Source organism: Lissotriton vulgaris, chromosome 2_1 (genome assembly GCF_964263255.1).
Source record: "Lissotriton vulgaris chromosome 2_1, aLisVul1.2, whole genome shotgun sequence".
In the NCBI taxonomy this organism is placed as follows: domain Eukaryota; kingdom Metazoa; phylum Chordata; class Amphibia; order Caudata; family Salamandridae; genus Lissotriton; species Lissotriton vulgaris.
In genome coordinates, this window is record NC_141687.1 from 549,636,269 (window position 1) to 549,648,100 (window position 11,832).

The 11,832-nt window shown below is 43.3% G+C and overlaps 1 protein-coding gene across 17 annotated transcripts in view; it reads left to right on the plus strand.

Moving 5' to 3' along the window:
* The window catches only part of MAP2 (microtubule associated protein 2), a 1,129,470-nt gene extending 1,122,547 nt beyond the window's left edge, over positions 1–6,923 (plus strand). For all 17 annotated transcript variants that reach the window (XM_086955531.1, XM_086955543.1, XM_086955530.1 and 14 more), the window contains one exon: positions 1,034–6,923. In XM_086955531.1, coding sequence (XP_086811657.1) covers positions 1,034–1,252 — 219 coding nt within the window. In that variant the 3' untranslated portion in view covers positions 1,253–6,923. The remainder of the gene's footprint in view (positions 1–1,033) is intronic.
* The last annotated feature ends 4,909 nt before the right edge of the window (positions 6,924–11,832 follow it).

An 11,832-nucleotide genomic window follows, 5' to 3' on the forward strand; every position in this document is an offset into this window, starting at 1 on the left:
TCGCCTTAAAATAGCAGTTTTAATTCAAAAAGTGTACTTTTATTTTTTTTAATTACATCAATAATTAACCACACACACATTTTGACCATAAGGGTATTAGGAAATTGCATACTGACCAGACTTCTGATGAAGGGAGAAGTCATGGAGCTACGACGAGGCAACACAACAGCGACAACTCGGTCGGTCACATGGGAAAGCGGCGAAAACGTTAGAAGCTGCCGAACTGCTGACAATATGTGCAGAGGAGCCCTTATTAAAGTAAAAGCACAGCATTTTGCTTATGTTGGAAAAAAAAGGTTTTTGAAAAAGTTGATTTAGGCGCACAGCATGGCGCTTTGAAAAGCTCTAAAGTACGGCGGTCACTGGTACATGGAGCCCAGATGGAAGCAGCACTAGAAGGGGAGGGGTGCTAGGAGTTTCCCGTTCGTCACCACAGCTATCTCCGCATTAAACATGAAGTGTGGTGTAAAATTAGAATAAAAATAGCAAGCCTGAAAATACCAGGGTATATTAGTAATTTAAACAAGTAATCCCCTACAGTGTAAGTAAACGGAACATGTATCCCACTCCCTCGCTGAGCATGAATTCAAAGAACTAGTCCCCATACGAGCCTACAAGCACCTATAGTGGTTGCCCGGTGCTCCCGAATAATAAACGGAAGTGATGTATCTAGAGCACCACCCAATGAGCAGTCAGTAGAGAACACTGACACACGAGTGCATCTATGGTAAGCAGCAGGAGGAGTTTACATGCTTATAGTGAAAACAACAGGTCTTGCAGACAGTGCATGCGTGCTGATGCTCGACCTAAAACAAGGAAATTAAGGAAATCCAGTATCTCAATCAATCGTGTGCTCATGATATGGAGATGTACTCAATGTTTCTGTTTAATAATCTAATAAAACGCAAAAAAAGAAAAATTCTGTTGTGTTTCTCTTATGCGACTATCCTTGCCAATGATAGATACCAGGCCCTGAGTGTCGTATAAAACAAAGTTACTATTTTTTTCTTCTAATGTTTCGTTTCTCATACAGATCGACAGCCAGAAGCTGCATTTCCGAGAGACGGCCAAAGCCCGAGTTGACCATGGTGCAGAGATCATCAGTGAGTCCCCAGGCCAGTCCAGCGCAGCTGCCACCCCGCGCCGAATCAGCAATGGCTCCTCCACTGGTAGCATCAATCTGCTGGAATCACCCCAGTTGGCCACCCTTGCTGAAGACGTCACGGCCGCCCTGGCCAAGCAGGGCTTATGAATGTAGTCCATCAGTCACCTAAGGCCCTATGATCATATATAACGCATGAGCTCTAGGCAGGTGTTGGGCTCAGAGCAAACTATTACATTCATTCCTATCAAAATCCGAGAGAACTCACACTATCCCCTGAGAGACTGTAGTAACGGTACCATAAGAATATTATTAATAAAAGAAAATCCACGCTCGAAAAAAAAAAAAAGAATCCTAACTCGGCACCAATTTTTCATTCCCCACAGGAAGGCGCTGGCTTTATACATGGGCACACTTGTATCATATCTGCCAGTCACTGCTGCTCTGACCTGTCTTGCATGCAGTACTATGATAATAATGCATTTTTACCTGACATGCCCTTGGGGGGTGCTTTACCACCATGTAGCAAAGAGACTTTTCTTGTTCCCCCCAAAACTGCTGTCCAGTGCACAGTTTCCAGCTTACAGGTGAAGCGCTGTAACCCTTATTACTGATGTTTGAGTCAGACCGAAGTTAAACGAATGCGGATCACAAGACAAAAAGGGCATGCAAGTAACTCTAGTGTTCTCGTTAAAAAAACACAAAAGGAGAGGATTTTTTTTAAATATTCCCTCAAGTTATTTGAAAATGCAGAGGGACTGTAAGGGCACATTTGCTTCAGCATTCATGGGTTCAAATAAAGTATTTGTACTGTGATGTTTGGGAGGAAGAAATTGGCAAAGAGGTTTTTTTAACAGTGTTTATGACGTGGTACAAAAGAGCAACTTTTGTAAGTGAACGTTCCTACTGCACTGGGTGGGTGGCTGGATCCATGCTTGCAATGAGTATGGGGTGGGTGGTAAAAACATAAAGAAAGTGCTGGTACTTTCTTTGCCACAGTATCTGATTTCTTCTGGCAAGTATTGACCTGCTGAAAAGTATCAGTAGTCTCACTTGAAAAAGAGACGGGTGTGCCAGCCGGAACGCAGAGCTTGGTGGTACCCGTTTCTTTAAAGCACTGCGAATGATGGGCATGTTGGTAAGGCAGCTCATTTTCTGGTTATGTTACCACTCTCCATGCCACTCTTTCCCCTATTTGATACAGTGTTATAGATATGTATGTATATATTTCTCTGTGGCCATTTGTGATAACTCCTTCATAGATTTGAATATTTCTCTTTACTCACAGTATTCGAGTCTCTTGCCACTCTGTGGTATAGGAATTTTAGGCACGTAAAAGTAGGTGTTAGCAGGGTGTTCTCGCATCCGAGTCAATTAAAAACACAAATGAGGCAAAAGGAAAAAGGTACAAGATGTTTAGCATATCCTTGCTTTCTGTAACAACTTCAAACTGCTAGTTCGTATTAATGTCACATAGCAGTCCCTATGACATGCAAGGGTCTAGAAGACAATCTTTCATTTTAGTTTTTCTGTGGTGGTGAGAAAGATGATCCTGGAAATTTGTTGAGAAACATGATAATATATGTCTTTAATGATTATTTGAGCACTACCTTTTTTTTTAACTTTTTCATTTGCTAAAGTTGAAATTGTTGTTAATGGCCCTTGGTAGAATTGAGGATGATGCAGTAAAAACAGCAAGCAATACATTTTCATGGAGTTTCACAAGCTTTTGTGTTGTAATGTTTACAACCTAAAGATTGTTCATAGAAAGTCATACTGGGTGGAGGAAGGCACTTCATGTGATTAACTGATTTCTGGCACTTCCTGCAATCAACAGCTGCTCCGACTTTTGCTTCAAAATATTTCCTCTGTTGCAGTTGGTAGATAGCAGCTCTCTAACAAATTGGATGGAAATACAAATTGTGTTGGGAAGGAGTAACAACCTTCACTATGGTGACATGGGCCAGGCGGGTCGTAGCCCTTTAAATAAGGCATTGTCAATTTGCTTTTTATAGGACATTAAAGAAATTGTAATTAGCTTAGCCGGTTTTGTCCTTTTTATGACAAACCAATTGATTAACTTAAAAGCATTAATTTAAATGAGGTTCTGGACAATTTCTGACAGATTATTCCACTTTCTATAGATCACTGTTATGTTACAATGTTTGCACTATAATTTAATTTTGTTGATAACTATACAGGAGTCGGCTTCAAATGTATAGCAAAAAAGAATACAAACAGGACTAAAATAAGGACATAATTAAGCGCTAGATCAAAACTCTTAAAGAGAAAAGCTACATTTTAGATTTAGGAACGTGTTAATCTCATAAATCTCGCTCTCCAAAGTTTGGAACATCTAAACTGTGGCAGATAAAAGGATAACTGTGCCTCAGGAAAAAAAAAACAGAAAAAAAATCTATATTTTAGAACATTCAGTGGCACTCTGCCACGCCCTGTGACCCATACCGCTCAGGATATATTTTACATAACAACGTTTCTGAGAGGTTTCTCCAACTTTGGAAAACCCGAGAAAGCCCTAAAAAGCAACCACACCCTTCAGATTCAAGTTTTACTTTCAAACACCCTTGGTGTGCCTGAGTTTAGGGCCTGACTCATTTTTATTTCAACCAGAAAGTTTCGTTAGTAGTAGTTGGGAATTTTATCAACGTGAACTGAAGGCGCATCCTTAGGGAACGGAGTCCATGTTATTGTTCTATTGATGTTGCATATAGCCTAGAATATCTCACCAGAATGCTGAGTGCCTAATTCAAAACACCGGGGCAAAGAGATCGAAGATAGGAAGAAAGGACTGCCAAGTTTGCTGTGAACTAAATGTACTAACAGACAGTCCTGTTTTATTACTCTTGAGAGTGCATTTGGGAACAGTGCACTCACTATCGGGGCAGGTAGTGTAACCGCGTATGGAGATACCGATTAGCAAAAAGCTTTCAAGAACCACTGCCTAATACCAGACTCTGAACTAGCGGTGGTCACTTGACATCTCCTCTGCTTCACCCCTCCATGTGCAATTTAAGTGTTTCTACTTTTGTCGCCTCTACGCCTTCGCACTGCTGCAACAAGTCACCATTTTATCGATGGGTGCTGGAAGACCTTCTTCTTTGTGAAGCCAAGCATAATGTCCAGCCTCAAAGTGTTTTTTTCATTGTACAGTAATGATTATCAAGCTGGCAGTCTATATTGTCCCCTGCCAAAAATGTATTTCATTTGGCAATCCGACCTTGTTACCATGAAAAATGTTTTTATTCTGCTCTCTTAGCAATCATTGTAGTTAACCTGGAATAAATCAATGCAGAACACGGGGCAAACCCATAATTCCACAAGTTGTAGGGAGACGAATCTGCTATGAACACATATCTTTGCTAGACTGATTTTGCTTCTTGCTCACGTGAGCAAGAGCGGTTAAAGAATGCGTGGTTGGCCTTTTGCCCCAAATGCTGTAATCGCAGAGCCTTTTGCATCAAAGTAAGCCACGAAGAATTTTTATAAAAATACATCAGTGCAAACATGGAAGTCTGCGCCTACTCGAATGTTGGGCTGTGCACACGCGAAAGAAGAAATTAACGCACCATCTAAAATGAATGTCAGTTATTGATTTAGGATTAACTAAGGCAGACTGTCATAATCAGGGCGAGCATCAACATGAATTAATTTTCCGCCAGAGAAGCATCTGCTACATTTCTCAGCATTGTTTCTGAGCAAGTTCTTGCCCTTGGAAGCTTTTGAGTTGAGACAATGAGGGACTGTTTCCGATTCCATTATTAGTGTGACTGAACAGAGCATGTCTACTGTTCTCTACACTTCTCCCATCTTCATTCCCTACCACCCATCTTTTTTTGTATGGGGTTTTGCTTGTGGCTACAAGTTTATTTTGCTCTAAAAAAATCAGAACTCAAGACTAAGAATCTTTGATTATTCTACGTATAATAGTAAACCGCTCTTTTTTATGAGGTGAGTAGAGTCTTTCTTTACCTGACTCACGCAACTTCAGTATAGTTTAAATTTAACCACATATTTTGGCAAAACGTTTAAGTTAGTGTTAATTTCCACTGTTAAACTATAATTTTATGACCAAAATCCAGCTAAATATACTTTTAGATCATGTGACAAATGTAGTGGTTCAATAAATAGTTTCGCTCTATACAACTGAAATGTGATGGTGGTGTGCAAAACATGCACTTTGGCTATTTACTGTTCCTTGAAATCAAGACCTATTTAGGTAATGTAATTATGTCTGAGAGTGATTTTACTCCGGAGTAATTTTGATAATTCCATCATACTCTTTGATGAGGAATTACCGATAGGAACGTAATTTTGCCTGCTCACGTTATGAAGAGTAAATTTGGGGGAAAATCCTACCACAAGACCGTATTTAACAAGCGGGAGTGACTGCAAGCCCTGATGTTCATGTTCTGTTGTATTTAGCGCTATTTCTGTGTACAAAATTCATCCTCGCATCCATTTTAGATGCAAGGGGACGTTTTTGCAGTAAGAAAATATTGCTAAATGCAAAATTTCTCTTCTCACATAATTTCGCAGGATTTTTAGGCAACTTCCGTGTGGTAATAATGCTATGCGGAATTACGAGAGTAACGTCCACCTCTAATTATCATATGTATAGGGCATCAGCTTTAGAAACGTTGACAGGACACCCAGAAGGGTTTACCTGTGCTGCATAAACAAACCACATCATAGCTCATTAATTTTAAAATAATATTTAGAAATTGACAGATGGAATGGAACAAATATGGGCATCGAATACCGCCTTATAGAACACCAAAGTGCGCTATAGCAGCTGTTAAAGGCCAGCTTTGGCTCGGGCCTGTAAAAAAGTGAGGGAGCCTTTAATGGCTGCTATAGCCAGCTTTGGCTCAGGCATGTAAAAAAGGGAGTGGGCCTTTAATGACTGGTATAGCCCACTACGGAGGGGTATGAGGCTATTAGAACATTCTGCCCCTAGAGGGCAGGAGGTTTTAATAAGTAAAACAAAGGTCTCACGGAGCCCGAGGGGGTAGAAATCCCTTTGGGATCCATGAGGGTTTTCTTTGTAGCAACAACTGTAAAAGGAAAAAAGTTAAAATGTTGATGCTCCATTAGAAGCTCGGGGCACTCCATTGTCTTCAATGGAGCACTCACTGTTCCAGTGTTCTAATTAAGGATAACATTGGTGTGGTAAATGTGGATCAGGCATGAATGGTAGATTTTCATTCATTTTCCTTCACCTTTGTGTCATAATTTTCTCTACCAGATTAAGCAATCTAAAGACAAATATCCTTATCAGAAGTAATCTAATGCTACCCGAAGGGAAGAGAGAGAGAGAGAGAGAGAGTCGTGCTAATTTATGGTGATGACAAATTTCTCAGGCCGGGTTCTTGGATGTTTCTTCAAAGAAACAGTAGATAGTTAGCGCCGTTTTGACACACGTTTTGTTTTTTGGTTATCAGGCAAGAACGTTATTCTTACTGCTTGTGCTTGGGCCTATTCTTTTGGAGAGCCGGGCCATGTAACAAGTAACTTACGCACTTGAAACAGTAAAACAAACAAACAAAACAAAACAAAGACAATTCAACTTTAGCAAAGAGAAAACCCATAAGAATTATCCGTGCTGAGCTACTGAAAAGAAGTACAGTGTGCAGTTAGGAACCTGTGTGCTATCTGATAATGCTAGAGCCTAGTACATTGAAAGGCAGTTCTGGAATGGCTGGTGATAGTTAGTTCATGTTTTACAATCGAATTTGCCAATTGTATCTGTTGCTGTATAGTGATTGTTTTGCAAAATAAAATAAAAAATCGCTTGTCATCAGCTTCTTGTGCTGCTCTCCCTCTTTTTGTGTCTCCTTTTCTTTGCCTTGCAAACTATTGCCTCACCTCCATGCCCAGACAGGCCTTTTACCCCACCGGGAATTTTGCTGGAAGGCTGGAGCCCAGGAGGCCGTTTTTGGGGGCAGCGAGCGCGCCCGGTGCCTCTGGCACTTTCTCAAGCTCCTTGAGGTTAATTGCAGCAGGTGCAGGCAGGCTTCAAGAGAGAGAGCAAGCGAGGTAGGAGGGGGCGGTAGAGAGAAAGCGATCAGAGCGAGAGAAGAGAGAGAACAGATGCAGAAATAAGAAAGATTTTGCGAGGAGATCTAGAAAAGCGATGCTGGTCAGAGCATTTTTGCCAGCAATGCTTTTGGTTCCCCCGTCCGGCCCTGTTCGCCTTGGGTTTACTTTTCGAGGCCGTGGCCATGGAGAATCAAGTTAGTCATTATCTATCTACAGCTCAAAGATAATGGACTATGAGAAGGCTTCAAGATAGTTTTCTTCCCAACTTGGACGAATGAGGACTACCCTCAGTAATATCAGGTAGGAGTTGCTTCAAAGCAGGGGCACATATGAAAGCGAAATTGGTCCTGAAAAACCAATCAAAACCGGTACCACCCTGCTGGAGACCATGACTTGAATGAGGCCATGGCTCTAATGGTGGCCAGGGAGCACGGTCGTGTCATGGAAGACCATCCTGCTCTGAAAGCAGCCCCACAGCCGGCAGCTCACTGGGGAAATTCTAGAGTGCAAGATTTGCCAGCCCAACGTTGCCCCAGAACGTGGATTACACACTGATACTACTAGAACTCTATGTGGCTTTTGACAGTCAGTCAGCAGGTCCTGCATTCCATCCTCTCCAATCGATTAGGGTCGCATGGAAAAGTGTTTTTTTATCTCAAAGGCCTCAGCATTCTCTAAGGGTATCTTGTGCTCCAGTTACTCCAGTCCTACTGCATCAATTCAAAGAATTGATCTGTCATCGCTCTTGTCAATGGTACATATGGAGAGAATAGATGGGCGTAAATGCCTTCTTTACTACTATTTCCATGTTATTTCCAATAAATCCTAATAAAGTGAGTGTGTACATGTCCATTGTAATCAATGTCTTCAGCTGATGGCCCTTGTTACACCTACAATGTATGATAGACACAGCTTGGCAAGTCTGTCTGAATTCCTATGGGAGTGGTCAGAGCGTGAGCATGCTGGTAACCTGCAGAGAGAGCCCCGATGGTTACCAGCAGAACAACGTGCATACATACAATGCATAGAATATACAGTTGTGCTTATATCACTCTTGTAGCAACACTGAGTTATAGTGCACCCACCAGTTTACAGAATGTATTAGTATAATACATTTTTGTACATCTAACACCACCCTACTCAATCCTACTCTCAATCCACTGATAGTCTGCCACCACACCAGCCCTTCCATAATTTTTGAAATCCTGTCCCAACACCCTCACACTCCAGTCCCCAACACCTGTACTCCCTTTTTACTGATCCTTGCTGTATCTCGATCCCTAGTCCAGTCCGAACTGCTGAGCCAGGTACTCCCTGAACCAGACCCCACAAGCAACTCAGGACCATTTTTGCTCTTATTAGAACTCATCACCCAGTATAGCTTAGTTTGAGTGGCACAGTGTGCATGAGACCAACATCTGAGCATACCTGTCCTTTTTAGGGGGACACACTGAAATATGCAAAACGGGATGGATGGAATGCTTAAATTAATCTCAGCCACTGGTAATTACTGGTCGTATGTTTTTGCACACCATGTCACCTCAGTTTGGACTCAGCCATATGCAATCAGTCTTGATTCTGCTCCAGTGGGAACAGTCCAGCCCAGTTCTCTGGGCCAGGTCCTCCCTGAACTGCAACACAAGCAACCAAGAACTCGGTTTGGTCTTATTAGAGCTAATCTGCTAGATATAATTGAGTTTGAGTGGCACAATGTGGACCTTACCTACCTCTGGGCATACCCGTCCCACTTATTGCTAAACTCTAAAGTATACAAAAGATAATGGATGGAAAACCTGAATTACTCACCTCATTTTGGACCCAGCCATATGCAAATCAGTCTTGATCCTGCTGCAATGGTAACGGTCCAACCTGAAAGGCCAGGCCAAGTTCTCCCTGAGCTCGTTCACTAGGAATCCAGGATTAGTTTCACTCTTATTAGAGCTCACTAGCCAGGTATAGCTTAATTCCACAACGTCTGGGCATACTTGCCCCACTTAGGATAACACAATGAAGTATACAAAAAAGTGATGGCTGGAATGATTAAATTAATCTCAGCCACTGGTAATTACATGGGTCACATTCCAATATATCTTTTTTGCACACAATGCTTCCTCAGTGTGTGTCCATTCATATGGACATCAGTCTTGACCTTGCTGCAATGAGAACAGTCAGCCCAAACTGCCAGATGATGTACTCCTTGACCCGGATCATAAGCAAACCAGGACTGGTTTCGCTCTTATTAGAGCTCATCAGCCAGGTATACCGTGGTTAGAGTGGCACAGTGTACATGGGACACACGTTTGGGCATTCCAGTCCCACTTTGGCGACACTTTGAAGTATACAAAAAGCGATGGATGGAATGCTTCACTTACTCAAGCAATCCATTTAAAAAAGCTCTGCCTGTGGTCTCTTCTGCCTCCCATCTCCCCACATACGAGGCAGAACACAAGCAGACAATAGCTGTATTTGGTTGGGCACTGAAGACGGAGAATGGAGTATTTTAGACACACTCAGATGCTATAGGCAGACCCTATTGCATTGATGGCGCCACACAAATTACCACCAAGTCGAATGTATGGCTGGTAATAAATTTAAATGGCAGTGTGACATATATCTTTATGGTCCTTACAAATGCCTTTGAACTTTATTAATTCTTTCTTGGAAGAAACATATTGACCACATAGGATAGGGTAGTCATATTACCCGTGTCCACTCATTTTGTTACTATCCAATGGGGAAATCATAATAAAGGACACATTTTGCCCAACATGCGATAGTTTTATCTACAGTTTACATTATTATTGCACTCTGCCCCTCACTTTAGTACATCAACATTACTCATCTTGAAAGACAAAACACCTCTGCTCCTCCCCTTTGGTCTTTGAAGAGTTGTAGCCCACACTGGGTACCTCGCGGTCCCAGTGTGAGGAGGAGACCCGATGATGAAGCATGTCACCTTCGGCTGAGTGAGTGTTCTTGTCCTAACAGCAAAGTGCTCTCTTGCTCTGTCTGATCACTCCTTTGAGGTCATTCTTTTTTTACACTCATACCACCAAGACGTACATATTGTGTGTTTGTATGCTACAATTAATCTCAGCCACTGTTAATTACTTGGACCACATCCCAATCAATCTTTTTATGCACCCCTGCCACCTCAGTTTGGACTCAGCCTTATGCAAATCAGTCTCAAACGTGCTCCAACGGAAACAGTCCAACACAAAATGCCAGGCAAGGTCCTACCTGAGCTGATTCACCAGCAATCCAGGATCAGTTTTGCAGTTCTTAGCACTGATCAGCCAGGTTTAGCTTGGTTCCAGTGGCACATTGGGCTAAGGACCCACATCTGGCATATCCACCCCAGACAACCGAGTCTGGTAGCTCAGTGGACTAATGGGTCCACTTAAGGGGCCTGTGTTTGACCTCATGTTCACAGGTTCAAATCCTGGTGGGTCCACTCATCCATTCATCCTTCTGAAGTTGATAGGATGAGTACCATTGAGTTGGGTAGCTGTAAATATCTGTAATTCAGCGACTAGAGGCCCTTCAGTGTGAATGTACGCTTTACAAATACACGTTATGTTATCTTAAGTCAACACTCTGAAGTATACAAAAAGAGATGGATTATTTTACCTGCAGCCTTCACACTTAACACAATTAATCGATCTTCCGCTCGCCAGAGAGATTGTCCGTTGTAAAGACTTGCCAGCGTTCTTCAAAGTCCTAATCCTTGTTGCTGCAGGAGCAGCTTACCTGTGATAATTCAGCTGGAGATCCTGTGTGTGGAGAAGCGAGGCCGCAGCGGAGGTGAGAGGCGCGGCCCGGGGACTGCGAGGGACAGCGTCAGTAACATCAGCTGTTCCCTCTTCCCGCGTGAGCCGCGCCCCCTCCCAGTGCCCCGCCCCCTACAAGGAGTTTAAAACCTCTCGCGGCCCCCGCTCCGCGGGAGTCGCTCGCCAGAGAGATTGTCCGTTGTAAAGACTTGCCAGCGTTCTTCAAAGTCCTAATCCTTGTTGCTGCAGGAGCAGCTTACCTGTGATAATTCAGCTGGAGATCCTGTGTGTGGAGAAGCGAGGCCGCAGCGGAGGTGAGAGGCGCGGCCCGGGGACTGCGAGGGACAGCGTCAGTAACATCAGCTGTTCCCTCTTCCCGCGTGAGCCGCGCCCCCTCCCAGTGCCCCGCCCCTTCCCTACACCTCACTTACTTAAACAGGGCCTAGCACGCGCATCGCGGGACGCGCGCGGGCTAAGCCCGGGCAAAGGGCGGGCCCTCTGTGCCCCTCAGGGGCCTGAAGTGGCCGGGTCGGGCCACCTCCCTAAGCTCGCCCTTCGGAAGTTACAAGTCAAACCTAGGCCACACTCAGAGGAAAGTGGCAGTTAACACAAGTCAAAGATGACTAAAACCTGCAAAACCCCGATGGCCACTCGATCAACCAGCAGATTAAAAACAGTGAGTACACCTTTGCCCACTATAACCGCTATAGATAAAATGCTCCAAAAAACTATCAACGTAGTGGCGGATGCCATTCAAGATACCGAGAGGAGGCTCTCTCTGACGCCTAATCTATGTTTCCCAGACTTGTCCTCACATACTAGTGCAGAAGACCCAAATATGGAGGACTCAGCCTCATCACAGGAGTCCCTTCTCATGCAATCATTTTCAGAACTACCAAG